The sequence below is a fragment of the Centropristis striata genome, chromosome 12 (genome assembly GCF_030273125.1).
Source record: "Centropristis striata isolate RG_2023a ecotype Rhode Island chromosome 12, C.striata_1.0, whole genome shotgun sequence".
NCBI lineage: Eukaryota > Metazoa > Chordata > Actinopteri > Perciformes > Serranidae > Centropristis > Centropristis striata.
In genome coordinates, this window is record NC_081528.1 from 533,421 (window position 1) to 552,269 (window position 18,849).

At 41.2% G+C, this 18,849-nt stretch overlaps 1 protein-coding gene across 2 annotated transcripts in view; it reads right to left on the reverse strand.

Moving 5' to 3' along the window:
* The window catches only part of maml1 (mastermind-like transcriptional coactivator 1), a 27,575-nt gene extending 9,419 nt beyond the window's left edge, over positions 1–18,156 (reverse strand). Inside the window, exons 1-3 of one of the 2 annotated variants that reach the window (XM_059346985.1) lie at positions 17,724–18,156; positions 15,371–15,716; positions 1,929–3,311 (exon numbers count right to left, since the gene is read on the reverse strand). In XM_059346985.1, the coding sequence (XP_059202968.1) occupies positions 1,929–3,311; positions 15,371–15,709 (1,722 nt within the window). In that variant the 5' untranslated portion in view covers positions 15,710–15,716; positions 17,724–18,156. Of the gene's footprint in view, positions 1–1,928; positions 3,312–15,370; positions 15,759–17,723 lie in introns of both variants that reach the window. The other variant, XM_059346984.1, reaches the window with a different exon arrangement.
* Positions 18,157–18,849: the final 693 nt, after the last annotated feature.

Below are 18,849 nucleotides of genomic sequence, written 5' to 3' on the forward strand. Positions count from 1 at the left end.
CTGTATAGAAGAGGTTTGTCTCCTGGTTGAAGAGCTGCTCTGTTTATGTTGGATGTTATTGACATTTTATTCAGGTTTGATGATATATATTGTCATGTGAGTTCTCAGACTTTTCTTTCTTTGTGTCCAGAGAGTTTCCCTCTCTACAACAGACTCTTATTGTTCAGACCTCTCCAGCTCTGAGTGGGCGTGAGGAGCGTGAGGAGGTTTATTTATGACCTTCTACCTTCTGCAGAACACGACAAGTATCACGTTTAATATCAACGTTAACCCTTAACATGTCAGAACGGAGGACAAAACTATTTAAAGACTCTGGAGAAACAATCTGCAGACCTGAACCACATTTAAGAAGGCCTGTGTGTGTGTGTGTGTGTGTGTGTCTGTGTGTGTGTGTGTGTGTGTGTGTGTGTCTGTGTGTGTGTGTGTGTGTGTGTCTGTGTCTGTGTCTGTGTGTGTGTATGTGTGTGTGTCTGTGTCTGTGTCTGTGTGTGTGTGTGTGTGTGGTACAGTCAGGAATGTGCTGGTTATGAAAGCAGAGCAGGAACACTCTGATCAGGTCGCTACGGTTGTTGATGTTAGAATCTCCAGAACAGTTTAGCAGATATTTAGCATGTAGCAGAAAGTGCAGATTATGTTTTGTTTACATTTTATTTAATTACAGGAAATAAACTTTTAGTTTAAATGTTTCCTCTCTTTCCTCTGAACCACTGACGGGATCCAACAGGAGGTTCTCCTCAACAAATATTTGGAGATTAATTGGAGATTTCTTACATAAAATAAAAAACAACATACTACTGGTTTGGTTCAGAGTGTGTCCTACCTGTGTGTGTGTGTGTGTGTGTGTGTGTGTGTGTGTGTCCTACCTGTGTGTGTGTGTGTGTGTGTGTGTGTATGTGTGTCCTACCTGTGTGTGTGTGTGTGTGTGTGTGTGTGTGTGTCCTACCTGTGAGTGTGAGTGTGTGTGTGTGTGTGTGTCCTACCTGTGAGTGTGTGTGTCCTACCTGTGTGTGTGTGTGTGTGTGTCCTACCTGTGAGTGTGTGTGTGTCCTACCTGTGAGTGTGTGTGTGTGTGTGTGTTACCTGTGTGTGTGAGTGTGTGTGTGTGTGTGTGTGTGTCCTACCTGTGTGTCTGACCTGTGAGTGTGTGTGTGTGTGTTCTACCTGTGTGTGTATGTGTGTGTGTGTCTGACCTGTGTGTGTGTGTGTGTGTGTGTGTCCTACCTGTGTGTGTGTGTGTGTGTGTGTGTGTGTGTGTGTTACCGGTCTGTGTGCTTGTGTGTCCTACCTGTGAGTGTGTGTGTGTGTGTGTTACCTGTCTGTGTGTGTGTGTGTCCTACCTGTGAGTGTGTGTGTGTGTGTGTTACCTGTCTGTGTGTGTGTGTGTCTGACCTGTGAGTGTGTGTGTGTTACCTGTGTGTGTGTGTCCTACCTGTGAGTGTGTGAGTGTGTGTGTTACCTGTGTGTGTGTGTGTGTGTGTGTGTGTTACCTGTCTGTGTGTGTGTGTGTGTGTCCTACCTGTGAGTGTGTGTGTGTTACCTGTGTGTGTGTGTCCTACCTGTGAGTGTGTGTGTGTGTGTTACCTGTGTGTGTGTGTGTGTGTGTGTGTGTGTCCTACCTGTGTGTGTGTGTGTGTGTTACCTGTGTGTGTGTGTGTGTCCTACCTGTGAGTGTGTGAGTGTGTGTGTGTGTGTGTTACCTGTGTGTGTGTGTGTGTCCTACCTGTGAGTGTGTGAGTGTGTGTCCTACCTGTGAGTGTGTGTGTGTGTGTGTGTCCTACCTGTGTGTGTGTGTGTGTGTTGCCTGTGTGTGTGTGTCCTACCTGTGAGTGTGTGAGTGTGTGTGTGTGTGTGTTGCCTGTGTGTGTGTGTCCTACCTGTGAGTGTGTGAGTGTGTGTGTTACCTGTGTGTGTGTGTGTGTGTGTCCTACCTGTGAGTGTGTGATGTGCTGCCGGTAGTTCATGCTGCTGTTCTTCTGTTTGATCTGCTGTTGTTGCCGCAGCAGGTTGAGCAGCGCCGCCTTGTTCTGGCTCTGGGTGTTGGGGGGCCGCGGGGGTCCGGGCCCCGCCTCAAAGTGCGACAGAGGTTTGGTGTTCTTGTAGGTGAGCGTGGCGGCCTGAGGCGGGGCCCCCGGCGCCAGCGGGTGGCTGAGGGGCGGGCCCGGCGCCGCGTGGCCCATCATGTTGGGGTGCCCGGCGGGCCCCGGGAGCTGGTAGCTGCCGGCCCCCGCCTTGGGGGACCCTTTGTTGGGCTGCCCCGGCATCAGCAGCTGCTTCTGGGGGTTGGGGTTGAAGTCCGGGGGGTACAGGGAGGGGCTGGTGGGCTTGTCCATGCCAAAGGCGCCCCCTAGTGGGCTCTGGGAGGTGTTGGCCATCTGGGGCCAGGCGGGGGGGTGGGCGTGGGGCCCCTGGCTGAGGAACTTGGCCCCCGGCGGCGGCTGCTTGTGCTGCATCTGGCCGTGCAGGTGCTGCGCCCGCTGCTGCTGCGCCGCCAGCTGCTGCAGCTGCTGCGCCGGGGACAGGTCTTTGGGAGGGAGGAGGTGGTTGGGAGGAGGCTGGAGCTGCCGGGGAGGAGGAGGAGGAGCCGGCTGGGACGGGGGCAGGGCCGGGGAGGAGGCGGAGGAGGAGGCCACGGGGGAGCTGGTGGGGTGAGGAGGAGGCGGCGGCCCCGAGGAGGAGGAGGAGGAGGAGGACCGGACGTGAGGAGAACCGGTGCGAGAGTCCTGGTCGAAAGCCACCGAGGCCGGAGAGAACTCGGTCTTCACGCTGGCCAGATCAGGAGGAAGGAGGCCCTGGGACGCCCGGCCCGCCTCCACCCCGCCTCCTCCTGCTCCTCCTCCTCCTCCCACCGGCCCCGCCCCGCCAGGAGGCGGAGCCAGCTCCAGAGAGTCTTTGCGGTCGTCGAAGCCGTCGTTGAGGATGTCCTGGATGTCCTCGTAGACCACGGAGCAGTTGAGCTCCTCCATCAGCTCCGTCCACTCCTGCTCGTTGAGGTTCAGGTCGGGGAACAGGCTGTTGGCGCCTCCTGAAGGAGGCATGATGGGCAGGATGTCGTCCGGCTCCTGCTTCATCTCCTTCCGGTGGAAGTCCGACCCCGGCTCGCGGCCGTCGGAGGCGTCGGCCGGGCCGTGGGTCCCGTTAGAGCTCAGGGCGTCGCTGATGCCCAGCTTGGAGTCCAGCGGCGAGCCGTTGGCGGCGCCGTTGTCCAGACACGCCTTCTTGCTGGGCGGGAAGCCGTCGCTGAAGCCGTTGACCTGGTCTCGGCCCAGCGGGGAACCGGCGCTCTCCAGCTTCCTCTTCACCGTCTCCTGCAGCTGGATAACAAACAACCACAGAGGGTCAATAAAACAAACAATCAGATAAACAAACAACAAGTAAGTTATTCTGACCAACGGTTCTTCAGACTCAGACGTTCAGTTACAGAACGCTGATGCAGCTTCTGGTTCCCACGGCGACGTGTCTCTGACGTCACATCTACTCTCCTACAGGCTTTCATTGGCTCAGCAACCAGAGACACCTGGTGGGTCCTCATAGAGGAGGATCCACAGGTAAACAACAGGTAAACAACAGGTAAACAACAGGTGGAGCCTCTCTGACGTCACATCTACTCTCCTACAGGCTTTCATTGGCTCAGCAACCAGAGACACCTGGTGGGTCCTCATAGAGGAGGATCCACAGGTAAACAACAGGTAAACAACAGGTAAACAACAGGTGGAGCCTCTCTGACGTCACATCTACTCTCCTACAGGCTTTTATTGGCTCAGCAACCAGAGAAACTTCATCTGACTTCAGTCTTTTTATTCTATTATTATTTTTTATTTGTCCACAATGAGAGTCAACGCCACAGACTGTCCAACAAACTCAACTGATAAACAACAACAACAACTGCAGCATTTTATCAAACACAAACAACAAGCTGCACTGACAAAAACGATTCTCAATCAAACAGAAAAAAGACAAACTGCTGCGTTATTTCTACTTGTCTTTTTTTGTTGTCATTTAATGCCAATGTCATTTTTTGGGTTATTTAACCGTCTTTTTTGTACTTTTGTGTCTTTTTTGGTTATTTGGGTTAGGGTTTTTGGTCATATTTATTTTTTGGGTCATTTAACGTATTTTTTAAAATTAATTTAGTGTTTTTAAAAAAATAATTGTGTTTTTTTTTTGTAATTTTGTGTATTTTTTTTGGGTATTCAGGGTCTTTTTTTTGGCTTTTTTTGTCTAACTATTTCCACTACTTTTTTTTAAAGTAATTTTTTCTTTTTTGTTAATTTAACATCTTTCTTTTAGTAATTTTGTTTGTTTTCTGGTAATTGAACGTCTCTTTTTTAATAACTTTAAGGCTAAATAAAGGCTAAATATGGATACGAGGCGGCCATGAATAGACGCTGGGAGACTATAAACTAGTTTAAGTTGCTTCAGAAATCACATTTGTGTAGAATATAAGCAGAGAAACCTCTGAACATGAATGATTTCATCTAGAGATTGTGAGTGTGAAGTGATTCTTCACAAGCTGCTGGAACGAATCAAACATCCACAGCAGCAGCAGCTGATCTGGACTGTTGGAGAGCATGTAATGCAGCTCATAAAACCAGCGCTGGAGAATCCATTAGTCCTGTTGAGACCATCAGTTTATTTAAAGAGGTGAAGAACAGCAGATAAAAGCTTTGGCCTCATGAGCAGAGAGCCGTCCCTGTTACGAGGTGACGTCCTCCCTCAGATATGCTGAGAATGTCCTGATTAGCTGCAGCGCTGCCAGAACGGCAGCATCCAAACACACTCGGCTCCTAAAACCTCCCAGACTGGCTGAGTCCAGCTGCAGCCAGGACCAGGACCAGGACCAGGACCAGGACCAGGACCAGGACCAGGACCAGGACCAGGACCAGGACCAGGACCAGCCCTGGACACTCTCAGGGACATTTCACTCTTTCAGGAGCTGTGGCCTTGTTTCTCACTGCAATATATTTATAAAGTCTAGATCATCTATTAGTGCTGCAGCTCTGTAGAACAACTCCAGCATGTCTTTGTGCAGAATAACAGCTACAATGGCAGAAAGCAGGAAAAAAGATAAAAGTTCATATTCTCTATATGTTGTAAAAAAAAAAAAGCTGTACAAATGACCAAAAAATAGCAAAATATTACCAACAAAGACATAAAATGACAAAAAATAGCAAAAAATGACCAACAAAGATGTAAAAGTTCAAAAAAGAAACTTAATAGTTACAAAATAGACGTAAAAATGACCAAAAAAATAGCAGAAAATTACCAACATAGACACAAAATGATCAAAAAAACTAATTAAGTTTTTTTTTATTATAAGTTAATTTGCCAAAAAAGTACCAAGTAACCAAAGAGACACAAAATTACAAAAAAAGATTTTAACCCTTTATATGCCAGTTTATATATTGGAATTTCCCCATAATTTTTCATAATATCTTAATTTTCCAGCCTTTTACAGACTGAACTTTTGATCAGTTAACTGTCTGAATGCTCGAGGACGGAGGAGAGAAAATACAGTGACATAAACTAATAAAATCACCAAAATTACACCATTTATTTTATACAGATACTGTAAAAACTGAAAATATGGTTGGATTTTCACATTTCCAACGGCCCTTGAATGAACCGTATGAGATGAACAGTGTGGTCTGGAAAAATAATCACGTCTAAGCAAGAAATGGTGATATTTCATCAAAATCTCATTTAAAATGTATCTGAAATAAACAGTTTACAAAGTATATTTTGTATGTACAGATTGCATTTTATTCCAATATTTGTGGATTTTCCTTTTTCATGATTAATTCAGAAGGTTTAGGTGTAAAATCAGTGGTTGGAGATGTTTGACATATGTAGCTGTTTGTGTGTGTGAACAGACTGAAAGAGTTGAAATGTCTGTGGGAGACTAAAGGTTAGTGATAAAGCAGAAACAGATGAGAGAGTTTCTGCCCCGAGGGAAAGGAAACTGGTGACTCATAGAGCCTCAACCTGAAATACTGGTCCCACTCCTCCTCGTTACCACGGCGACAGGGAGGGGGGGGGGCAATAAGGGCTGAGGCATTCTGGGAATTTGAGTCCCAGGGTTGTTTAGACCAGTAGTTCTCAACCTTTTTGAGTCGCGACCCCAATTCAACATGCATGTTGTCCACGACCCCCACTCACTGAACACAATCTCACACACACAGTTCAGATCACCCAGAAAAGAAACAAAATGACCAGAAAAGACACAAAATGACCAAAAGAGACAGAAAATTACCAAAAAAAGACACAAAATGACCAAACAAAGACACAAAATGACCAGAAAAGACACAAAATGACCAAAAAAAGGAAACAAAATGACCAGAAAAGACAGAAAATGACCAAAAAAAGGAAACAAAATGACCAGAAAAGACAGAAAATGACGAAAAAAAGGAAACAAAATGACCAAAAAAAGACAGAAAATGACCAAAAAAGACAGAAAATGACCAAAAAAAGACACAAAATGACCAAAAAAAGACAGAAAATGACCAGAAAAGACAGAAAATGACCAAAAAAAGGAAACAAAATGATCAAAAAAAGACACAAAATGATAAAAAAAAAAGATACAAAATGGCCTAAAAAGACACAAAAAAGACACAAAATGACAAACAAAAAAACCCACAAAATGACCAAAAAGACATTAACACATGAACACTTTAACACAGTGGAGACAGAGCTGACTTCCAAAATGATTTGGAGACCCCCAGAAATCATCTCGCGACCCCAATTGGGGTCCCGACCCCAAGGTTGAGAACAGCTGGTTTAGACTGTTTCTCCTATCTGATACTACCACTACTAATACTATAATAATACTTCATTCATTACTAATATAATAATATCCTAAATCATGATGAATAAACCATGTTTAATGTCTAGATATCAGCTCTCACATTAAACTCTTATCAGATGTTTTTGTTGTTATTTGTTTAGTTGAAGCAGACATTAAAATGAACCAGAAATTAAAGAAAACAAGGAGGTTTAATATTTTTTCCATGACTGTAGTGAAAAAGAGATCTTGTGTAATTTCAGAGCTAAAGCTGATGATTTTAACTGTCTTGGTTTATTCGACTAACAGTCCAAAAATTAAAAGCTTTCAGCAGTTTATTATGATGTGTAACAAATAAAAAATATATATATTTTATTACATTATTTGAAATATTTTTTTTTTCATTAATTTAATACTGAAAGAAATCTTACTTTCAATAGTAATGAAATGTGTAATAAATGAGAAAAAACAATGATTTTTCTGGTTTGCAGATTTGAAAATGTGAAGATTTGTTTAAAAAATAACCACATTTAATTGAAAATTGAATATTTTGGTCAGGTCAAAATAAGACATGTTATTGGTCAAAGTACATAAATAAAGATATTAAAAATAAATAAATACATTTGGAATTATTAAATATGTTCTTAAAATAAATAAATGTGATTTGTGAAATTAAAATCCTAGAAAAATAAATTAATATGGAACTATTATTATTTTTAAGAATTTATTCATTTATTTAATACTGACTAAAATGGCATTTTGTATGTAAAAATTGTACTTTTAATAGTAATTAAATAAGTAAAAACAAGGATTTTTGTGGTTTGCATATTTAAAAATAGGAAGATTTGTTTAAAAAAACAAAAAACATTTAATTATAAATAGAATATTCTGGTCAAAACAAGACTTTTATTTGTTAAACTACATAAAGAGATTAAAATAAATAAATACATTTGGAATTATTAAATATTTTCTTGAAATAAATAAAAGTAGATTTGTGAAGTTAAAATCCCAGAAAAATAAATAAATGTGCAACTATAATTTATTCATTTATTTAATACTGACTAAAATGGCATTTTGTATGTAAAAATTGTACTTTTAATAGTAATTAAATAAGTAAAAACAAGGATTTTTGTGGTTTGTATATTTAAAAATCGGAAGATTTGTTTAAAATAACAAAAAACATTTAATTATAAATAGAATATTTTGGTCAAAACAAGACTTTTATTTGTTAAACTACACAACGAGATTAAAATAAATAAATACATGTGGAATTATTAAATATTTTCTTGAAATGAATAAGTGTAGGTTTCTGAAGTTAAAATCCCAGAAAAATAAATAAATGTGGAACTATAATTTATTCATTTATTTAATACTGACTAAAATGGCATTTTGTATGTAAAAATTGTACTTTTAATAGTAATTAACCCATTGAAGCCTGGAAAGCGGATACGTCGTTTTGTAGTATTTGTATAAGCTCTCAAATACTTTTTGAATTTCATTTTTATCTGCTACAGAGGCTGAAAAATCTATTATTTAGTAGAAGAGTTGACACTTTTTTTCCCAGAATTTTTCCAGAATTTCCAGAAAATTAGAGGCTTATTTTAAAATCGCCCAGCGATTTCTCAGGCCTCAATGGGTTAAATAAGTTAAAACAAGGATTTTTGTGGTTTGCATATTTAAAAATGTGAAGATTTGTTTAAAAAAACAAAAATATTTCATTGTAAATAGAATAAGTTGGTCAAAATAAGACGTTTTACTGGTCAAACTAAATAAATAGAGAGACAGGTTGGTGTTTGTGTGTTTCTCACCATAAATGACTGATAGAGTCTCTACAGAGAGTCTGTACTTCCTGTCTGCTAGTTAGTAGCTGAGCTGAATCCTGAGTGTTGAGATATGTGAAGGACTGTTGAGACTAAAACAACCAGCGTTCATATTTAACATCACACTGGAAGAAATATCTCAACACTGACTCAACCTTTTCTCTCTCGCTTCACCACAAAAATCATAAACATCTGCAGAGTTTACCTCTTCATCATGTTATAATATCTGACTCTTCTTCATCATGTTATAATATCTGACTCTTCTTCATCATGTTATAATATCTGACTCTTCTTCATCATGTTATAATATCTGACTCTTCTTCATCATGTTATAATATCTGACTCTTCTTCATCATGTTATAATATCTGACTCTTCTTCATCATGTTATAATATCTGACTCTTCTTCATCATGTTATAATATCTGACTCTTCTTCATCATGTTATAATATCTGACTCTTCTTCATCATGTTATAATATCTGACTCTTCTTCATCATGTTATAATATCTGACTCTTCTTCATCATGTTATAATATCTGACTCTTCTTCATCATGTTATAATATCTGACTCTTCTTCATCATGTTGGTTTCATTTCAAGATGCTTTAAAGCTACAAATGTTTATTATAATATAAATATTATAATGTTTATTTATTATTAAAGCTGCAGTGATGACTTGATTCCCATTGAAAAAAAATCTTTGTTTTAGTTCTTTTGTTTAACGTGTCGTGGTTTCACGTTTCTCAAATGTCGTCATTTGAAGCTTTTCTTTGTGATAAATTATGATAATAAACTTGAATTTTTGTGGACTGTTGCACCAATAAACGTTTTAAAGACGTCACCATGGGAACAGTTTTATTGTTTTCTGACATTTTATTGATGAAACAAATTATCAATAATGAAAAATAACTAGTCATTATTATTATTATTCAAAATAACTTCCTGTTAGAAAACGTATTATTTATTGTTGAATCTTCTCAGTTCATATCATCATTTATGTTTGTATAAGAAGTTTATATGCTGAGAGATATTGGCAGTAGTCATAATAATAATAATAATAATAATAATATAAAACTTTTTCTGTTACATTAATTACATTTTAAGCTCAACCAGCAAAGTTAAAAGCTTATAAATCTACATATAGAACAGATTGAAAAATGTCAAGATTTGTTTAAAAAACCACAAACATTTCATTCTAAATAGAATATGTTGATTAAAACAAGACTTTATTGGTTAAACTATTAAATCATTAAAGAGATTTTTTTAAAATAATTTTTGGGGGGAATTACTAAATAATTTCTTGAAATGAATAAATGTAGATTAGTGAAATTAAAATCCCAGAATAAATGAATAACTATAACTATAAATATTTTTAAGAATGTATTCATTTATTTAATACTGACTAAAATGTCATTCTGTATGAAGAAATTGTAATTTTAATAGTAATTAAATTAGTAAAAACTAGGATTTTTGTGGTTTGCAGATTTAAAAATAGGAAGATTTGTTTAAAAAACACAAACATTTTATTCTAAATATAATATGTTCGTCAAAATAATGTTGTAAATAATGTTATAATAAGATGAATACTCGTTTATATTCTGTCATGTTCCCTGCTGCCAAACACGCCTCCACTAAATATTTTACTTCACAATATGAAATGTAATGAAATAAAACTAGATGTGAGATTAACGGAGAGTCAGTAGAGTCTCACATCTCTTCTGCTGTTTGTTGTCAAAACATTCACTTTGTTGATTTCACAGCCAGATTTGAGTGACATCACCACTGAGAGGAGCCAATCAGGGCTGTGCTGAGGCGGCTTAGCCCCGCCCCCTGCAGCACTGGGAGGACTGGGAGGACTAGGAGTGGTGAGTCATTAGGGGGTTTCTGGTGCTGACTCAGCTCTCAGGACTCTGTCAGGGTTCAGACTCTATCAGAGCATCTAAACCAGATAAACCACCATGACTCCGTCACCTCTCAGCTTTATTCTACTAGAACGTCTAAGGAACGTCTAAGGAACGTCTAAGGAACGTCTAAGGAACGTCTAAGGAACCTCTAGGAACTCTACACCAGAACCTCTTAACTCATCACCTCCAAACCAGCAGGATTCCTCTAAAGTCCAGCCAGCGAGTGTCAGATGTAGAAGTAGTCTCTTTAACCACTCATTCATTGAGTATACTACATATAAATATAACAGAAGAATGAGTAGTAGTTTATTTAAAGAAAGCCTTAAAAAGGGCTCATTTTATTTATTTAGGGGGTCTCAAATGTAAATTACCTGGGGGCCGCTGGAGGCAGTATCAAAATGATCAAAAAAAAGACACAAAATGACTAAAAAACACACAATTACTAAAAAAAAAGACACAAAATTACTAAAACCGCACAGCTCGTTAAGAAGAGCCTCCGGCCCCCAGAGCTCGTTAAGAAGAGCCTCCGGCCCCCAGAGCTCGTTAAGAAGAGCCTCCGGCCCCCAGAGCTCGTTAAGAAGAGCCTCCGGCCCCCGCAGCTCGTAAAGAAGAGCCTCCGGCCCCCGGAGCTGGTTAAGAAGAGCCTCCGGCCCCTGCAGCTGGTTAAGAAGAGCCTCCGGCCCCCGGAGCTCGTTAAGAAGAGCCTCCGGCCCCCGGAGCTCGTTAAGAAGAGCCTCCGGCCCCCAGAGCTCGTTAAGAAGAGCCTCCGGCCCCCGCAGCTCGTTAAGAAGAGCCTCCGGCCCCCGCAGCTCGTTAAGAAGAGCCTCCGGCCCCCAGAGCTCGTTAAGAAGAGCCTCCGGCCCCCGCAGCTCGTTAAGAAGAGCCTCCGGCCCCCGCAGCTGGTTAAGAAGAGCCTCCGGCCCCCGCAGCTGGTTAAGAAGAGCCTCCGGCCCCCGGAGCTCGTTAAGAAGAGCCTCCGGCCCCCGCAGCTCGTTAAGAAGAGCCTCCGGCCCCCGGAGCTCGTTAAGAAGAGTAAGAACGAGTCTCCAAAAGTCTCCAACAACACCAGAAAAAGTCTCACATCCTGCTGAGTGTTCTATCCGATCAGTAACCAGGCTGTTTACAGAGAATAAAAACGTACGTGCCTGTTACAGGACTACTGAGGCAGCTAATGTCTCTTTATCAGAACAAAGATAAACCGGTTATAATGCAGAGTGATGAGGCAAAACATGGAAAAATGACCTCCTCCGTGTGAAATCTTCCTTTTAATAGTCATGAAATGTGTAATTAATGAGTCAAAACAATGATTTTTCTGGTTTGCAGATTTAAAATGTGAAGATTTGTTTAAAAAAATAAATCACCTTAAAATCATATTACAAAATTATATATATATAATAAAGAGACACGTTGGTGTTTTTCAGAGCAGGTTGGACTGAGTTTCTGTGTTTATCAGCAGAAAATCAGACACAAGTTCAGATGACAGAACTAGATATAATGTATAGAGTTCTACCTGTCTGCTGTAGTTCTTGTCTGTCTGCAGGTTATATATATATATATATATATATACATATATATATATATAACTATAACTATAGTTCTAGCTGTTAGCTGTAGTTCTTGTCTGTGTATTTTTAATGAAAAGGTTGTGATGAGGAGCTGCAGACTAAAAGCTGATCAACTCTCCGGCTGGGAATCTACTATCAGCTGGACTTTGGACTCTCTACACCCTCTGTTGTCTAACAGCTGACACACACACACACACACACACACACACACACACACACACACACACACAGCCTGCCACCTGTCGTCAGTTTATCTGAGCTCATGTGTGAAGACGTTCAGAGACTCAGTGGAGGTAAAACAACTGAGTCGAGCTCCAACTAACTATTATCATTATGGATTAATCTGTCGATTATCTAAACCATTCACCGATTAGTTGTTTGGTGAATAAAATGTATAAAAATATCAATGAGTGTTCCCAAACCACAAGATGACGTCCTCACATCTCTTGTTTTGTCCACAAAGCAAAGAGATATTCAGTTTATGGTCATAAAGGAACAAAGCCCATCGTTTCCTGTGTGACTGGGACCGGAGACTCTCCAGCTCCTGCTGCTGCTGGATTTACTCTCATTTGGATAAAAGCCTCTGATAAATTAATACATTAATTATAGAATTGTAGAATTTAGTAATATGATTGTAAGGTGATTCCAACACTAAACACTAAAGACGTCCAGCTTTCCTCCAACAGGCTGATTAAAGCTCCAGCAGCCTGGAGACAGGTGTGTGTAGTGTGTTGTGGTGTGTGTAGTGTGTTGTGAGGTGTGTGTAGTGTGTTGTGGTGTGTGTAGTGTGTTGTGAGGTGTGTGTAGTGTGTTGTGGTGTGTGTAGTGTGTTGTGAGGTGTGTGTAGTGTGTTGTGGTGTGTGTAGTGTGTTGTGAGGTGTGTGTAGTGTGTTGTGGTGTGTGTATAGTGTGTTGTGAGGTGTGTGTAGTGTGTTGTGAGGTGTGTGTAGTGTGTTGTGAGGTGTGTGTAGTGTGTTGTGGTGTGTGTGTGTAGTGTGTTGTGAGGTGTGTATAGTGTGGTGTGAGGTGTGTGTATAGTGTGTTGTGGTGTGTGTATAGTGTGTTGTGGTGTGTATAGTGTGTTGTGGTGTGTGTATAGTGTGTTGTGAGGTGTGTATAGTGTGTTGTGGTGTGTGTATAGTGTGTTGTGAGGTGTGTATAGTGTGTTGTGAGGTGTGTATAGTGTGTTGTGGTGTGTGTATAGTGTGTTGTGAGGCGTGTATAGTGTGTTGTGAGGCGTGTATAGTGTGTTGTGAGGTGTGTATAGTGTGTTGTGGTGTGTGTATAGTGTGTTGTGAGGTGTGTATAGTGTGTTGTGAGGTGTGTATAGTGTGTTGTGAGGTGTGTATAGTGTGTTGTGGTGTGTGTGTAGTGTGTTGTGAGGTGTGTGTAGTGTGTTGTGAGGTGTGTGTATAGTGTGTTGTGGTGTGTGTATAGTGTGTTGTGGTGTGTGTGTAGTGTGGTGTGGTGTGTGTATAGTGTGTTGTGGTGTGTGTGTAGTGTGTTGTGAGGTGTGTGTATAGTGTGTTGTGGTGTGTGTATAGTGTGTTGTGGTGTGTGTATAGTGTGTTGTGGTGTGTGTATAGTGTGTTGTGGTGTGTGTGTAGTGTGTTGTGAGGTGTGTGTAGTGTGTTGTGAGGTGTGTATAGTGTGTTGTGGTGTGTGTATAGTGTGTTGTGGTGTGTGTATAGTGTGTTGTGAGGTGTGTGTAGTGTGTTGTGGTTTGTGTATAGTGTGTTGTGGTGTGTGTATAGTGTGTTGTGGTGTGTGTATAGTGTGTTGTGAGGTGTGTATAGTGTGTTGTGGTGTGTGTATAGTGTGTTGTGGTGTGTGTATAGTGTGTTGTGAGGTGTGTGTAGTGTGTTGTGGTGTGTGTATAGTGTGTTGTGGTGTGTGTATAGTGTGTTGTGGTGTGTGTGTAGTGTGTTGTGAGGTGTGTGTAGTGTGTTGTGAGGTGTGTGTATAGTGTGTTGTGGTGTGTGTATAGTGTGTTGTGAGGTGTGTATAGTGTGTTGTGAGGTGTGTGTAGTGTGTTGTGAGGTGTGTATAGTGTGTTGTGGTGTGTGTATAGTGTGTTGTGAGGTGTGTATAGTGTGTTGTGAGGTGTGTATAGTGTGTTGTGGTGTGTGTATAGTGTGTTGTGAGGTGTTTATAGTGTGTTGTGGTGTGTGTATAGTGTGTTGTGAGGTGTGTATAGTGTGTTGTGGTGTGTGTATAGTGTGTTGTGAGGTGTGTATAGTGTGTTGTGAGGTGTGTATAGTGTGTTGTGGTGTGTGTATAGTTTGTTGTGAGGTGTGTATAGTGTGGTGTGAGGTGTGTATAGTGTGTTGTGGTGTGTGTATAGTGTGTTGTGGTGTGTGTATAGTGTGTTGTGGTGTGTGTATAGTGTGTTGTGAGGTGTGTATAGTGTGTTGTGGTGTGTGTATAGTGTGTTGTGAGGTGTGTATAGTGTGTTGTGGTGTGTGTATAGTGTGTTGTGAGGTGTGTATAGTGTGTTGTGAGGTGTGTGTAGTGTGTTGTGGTGTGTGTGTGTGTAGTGTGTTGTGGTGTGTGTGTGTGTAGTGTGTTGTGGTGTGTGTATAGTGTGTTGTGAGGTGTGTATAGTGTGTTGTGGTGTGTGTGTAGTGTGTTGTGGTGTGTGTATAGTGTGTTGTGAGGTGTGTGTAGTGTGTTGTGGTGTGTGTATAGTGTGTTGTGGTGTGTGTATAGTGTGTTGTGAGGTGTGTATAGTGTGTTGTGGTGTGTGTATAGTGTGTTGTGAGGTGTGTATAGTGTGTTGTGGTGTGTGTATAGTGTGTTGTGGTGTGTGTATAGTGTGTTGTGAGGTGTGTATAGTGTGTTGTGGTGTGTGTATAGTGTGTTGTGAGGTGTGTGTAGTGTGTTGTGGTGTGTGTATAGTGTGTTGTGGTGTGTGTATAGTGTGTTGTGAGGTGTGTATAGTGTGTTGTGGTGTGTGTATAGTGTGTTGTGAGGTGTGTATAGTGTGTTGTGGTGTGTGTGTAGTGTGTTGTGAGGTGTGTGTAGTGTGTTGTGAGGTGTGTGTATAGTGTGTTGTGGTGTGTGTATAGTGTGTTGTGAGGTGTGTATAGTGTGTTGTGAGGTGTGTATAGTGTGTTGTGAGGTGTGTATAGTATGTTGTGAGGTGTGTATGTGTGTGTGTGTGTGTGTGTGTGTGTGTGTGTGTGTGAGGGTTGGGTTTTGTCATTTTTATTGTCTGTTTTTATTCTTATTTTTTGTAAAGCACTTTGTGTTGAAAGTGTTGTATAAATAAAGTTTGATTGACGTGTGTGTGTGGGTGTCACTCACCGCTATCAGGGTGCTGTTCCTGCTCTGCTCCGCCGTCCCTCCTCCCTCCCCGAGCTCCGCTCCTCCTGCTGCTCCTCCTGCTGCTCCTCTCTGCCCTCCTCCGGCCTGCTGCTCTCCTGCTGCTCCTGCTGCTCCTGCTGCTCCTGCTGTGCTGGGCTGGGGGGGCTGCTGGCGGTGCTTGTTGGACCTCTTGGCCTTGGCCTGCAGGCAGCGCTGGTGCAGGTTGAAGGTCTGCTGGCGCTCCAGCTCCAGGCGCTCCAGCGTGGCGTTCTCGTAGCGGCTCTCACAGCTGTTGTGATGCTGGCGGAAGAGCTCGATCCTCCGGCGGAGCCGCTCCATCACCGCGCTGTGTCGCCGTGTAACAAAATCCGCCATCATCAATAAAGGACTTGTGTAGTAAAAGGAAGAAAAAAAACTCCCGGCTCAGGTTTTGGTCCATAAAATGCTTCTGAATCTGCCTCTTTTTTCTTTCTTTCTTTCTTTCTTTCTTTCTGTATGTATGAACCCCCCCTCAGCCCTCTACAAAGACTCTGCTGGCTCCATGGAGGCGACCTTTGTCTCAATAATGGCCTTCATCACCAACCACCCACTGCCGGAGAGGAAGAGCAACGTTGGTGGGTGCAAAACCATCCAGCCTCCTCATTTAATCACTTTATACATTAATAATATCACCAGCAGCTGATTTAATCACTTTATACATTAATAATATCACCAGCAGCTGATTTAACTCACTTTATATAGGAATAATATCACCAGCAGCTGATTTAACTCACTTTATATATGAATAATATCACCAGCAGCTGATTTAATCACTTTATACATTAATAATATCACCAGCAGCTGATTTAATCACTTTATACATTAATAATATCACCAGCAGCTGATTTAACTCACTTTATATAGGAATAATATCACCAGCAGCTGATTTAATCACTTTATACATTAATAATATCACCAGCAGCTGATTTAACTCACTTTATATAGGAATAATATCACCAGCAGCTGATTTAATCACTTTATACATTAATAATATCACCAGCAGCTGATTTAATCACTTTATATAGGAATAATATCACCCAGCCTCCTCATTTAATCACTTTATACATTAATAATATCACCAGCAGCTGATTTAACTCACTTTATATAGGAATAATATCACCCAGCCTCCTGATTTAATCACTTTAAATATGAATATTATCACCCAGCAGCTGATTTAACTGAATTTGAGCCTCATTATGATCAGTTTCAGCCAGAATCACTAACTTAAATTTATCTCTGCAGTGTGAAAACAACCCAGCGACTATTATACATATATAAATATTGATATTTGTGGGTGTAAAACCATCCAGCCTCCTGATTTTACTCACTTTATACAGAAATAATATGATTTTACTGGCTGTGTTTACTCATTATGATCAGTTTGATCCAGAATCACTAACTCTGATTTGTCTCTGCAGGGTGAAAACAGCCCAGCTACTATTATACACATGTAAATATTAATATTTTGTAGATCTCAGATGAATGGAGCAGCTGTGAGTGGAACTCTAAGTGAAGTTAGCAACATTCTTCACTCACTAATCACAGTTGGAGCGTGGAGGAATGGGGCTCAGGTTTTGGTCCAGAAAATGCTTCTCAATCTGCCTCTTTTCTTTCTTTCTTTCTTTCTGTCTGTCTGTGTGTGTGTATGAAGCCCTCAGCCCTCTACAGAGACTCAGTGATGGCCTTCATCACCAGCCAGCCACTGCCGGGGAGGAAGAGGAGCGTTAGTGGCTGCAGAACACCCAGCTCCTGTTTACTCTCTTTATCTAGAATAACAGGGTTTAAGCCGCTGGGTTTATAATGTGAGAGTCAGTTTCAGCCAGAATCACTAACTCTGATTTATCTCTGCGGGCTGAAAACACACCAGCTACTATTATACACATGTAAATATTAATATTTAGTAGATCTCAGATGAATGGAGCAGCTGTGAGTGGAACTCTGAGTGAAGTTAGCAACATTCCTCCACTCACTGATCACAGTTGGAGCGTGGAGAAATGGTTCAAACGGCCAATAAAGGAGTTTATTATGGGGGCTAGCTGGCCCAGCCCCGCGGCTCTCTGCGGGCTGTAGCCGGGGTATGGAGGGTCTCTGCAGCCTGGCTGGGAGCACCTCAGCACCGCCTCAACTTCTCTCAAACTTTGATTTTTTCAGCTCCAGTATTAAAGGAGTTAGCTCCAGTTAGCTTCGTTAGCTTCAGTTAGCTGGCTAGCAAACTTTTAGCAACAATTCGTCAGCTTTTAACCCAGTTTTAGATTTTATATTAACACATCTTAACAGACAGGACTGTCCAGGTGAGCTGATTAAAGGGACTTACTGTGGTCGTGTGGCGGTCCGCTCCTTCTACAGCATCTGTTTATACAAACAGCTGATCCTCCGTTAGCCGTTAGCTGCTAACTAGCTGCTAACTAGCTGCTAACTAGCTTAGCGGCTAACGTTAGCTCCACTAGCAGGCTAGGCGGCTAGTTAGCCCCAAACACTTAAATAAACCATCATACTTTAAGTTATTTCTCCCGAGGTTCCCGGCGCGGATCTTCCTCCCCACCTGACCGAGTTAGAGTCGGGATGTGTCGGGGTATTTGTAATCTATTTGCGGCTAACTGAGGCTAACTGATGCTAACCGAGTCGCTGTTTCTATTGTTGTCCAGCTACTCCGCCATCTTGGAAACTTTCTCTTTTTTTCCATCAGCGGCAGGAGGAATGTCCCTGGTCCCGCCCCCCTCCTCAGACAGCCAATGGAGAGAGAGGAAGGTGTGATACCGCCCCCCCAAAGACTGACAGCTCAGACAACCAATGGAGGAGGAATGTCCCTGATCCTGCCCCCCCATTGACTGACAGCTCAGACAGCCAATGGAGAGCCAGGAAGGCTCGATGACGCGTTACAGGGAGAAATGGATGAGAAATCAATAAACTGACAAAACAAATATTTATAATAACGGTCAATAAAAAAATAATATATCATAATTATATATGAACTTAATATATCAATAAATAAATAAATAGCAACCTAATAAGATATTATGAAAAAAAAAGTATACAAATTAGCCAGTAGAAACAGCAAACGCTATGCAAATAAATACATAAAATTTATTTTATATGTAAAAAAATAAAAATAAAATAATTAATTATTAATTAATTAAATAATAATATAATAAACAATGATGACAGGGAGGAATGAATGACAAATAAATAAACTGACAACAAAACAAATAATAAATATAAAAACGGTCAATAAAAAATGATATTTAATAATTGAATATGAACAAAATTGATAATATATGTATAAATAAATACCATCTTGGAAACTTTCTCTTTTTCTCCATCAGGGGAAGGAGGAATGTCCCTGGTCCCGCCCCCTCCGGTGACTGACAGCTCAGACAGCCAATGGAGGAGGCATTAATACTAAAAGTAGTTTAGGATTTTTTTCAGATGATTTATTTATT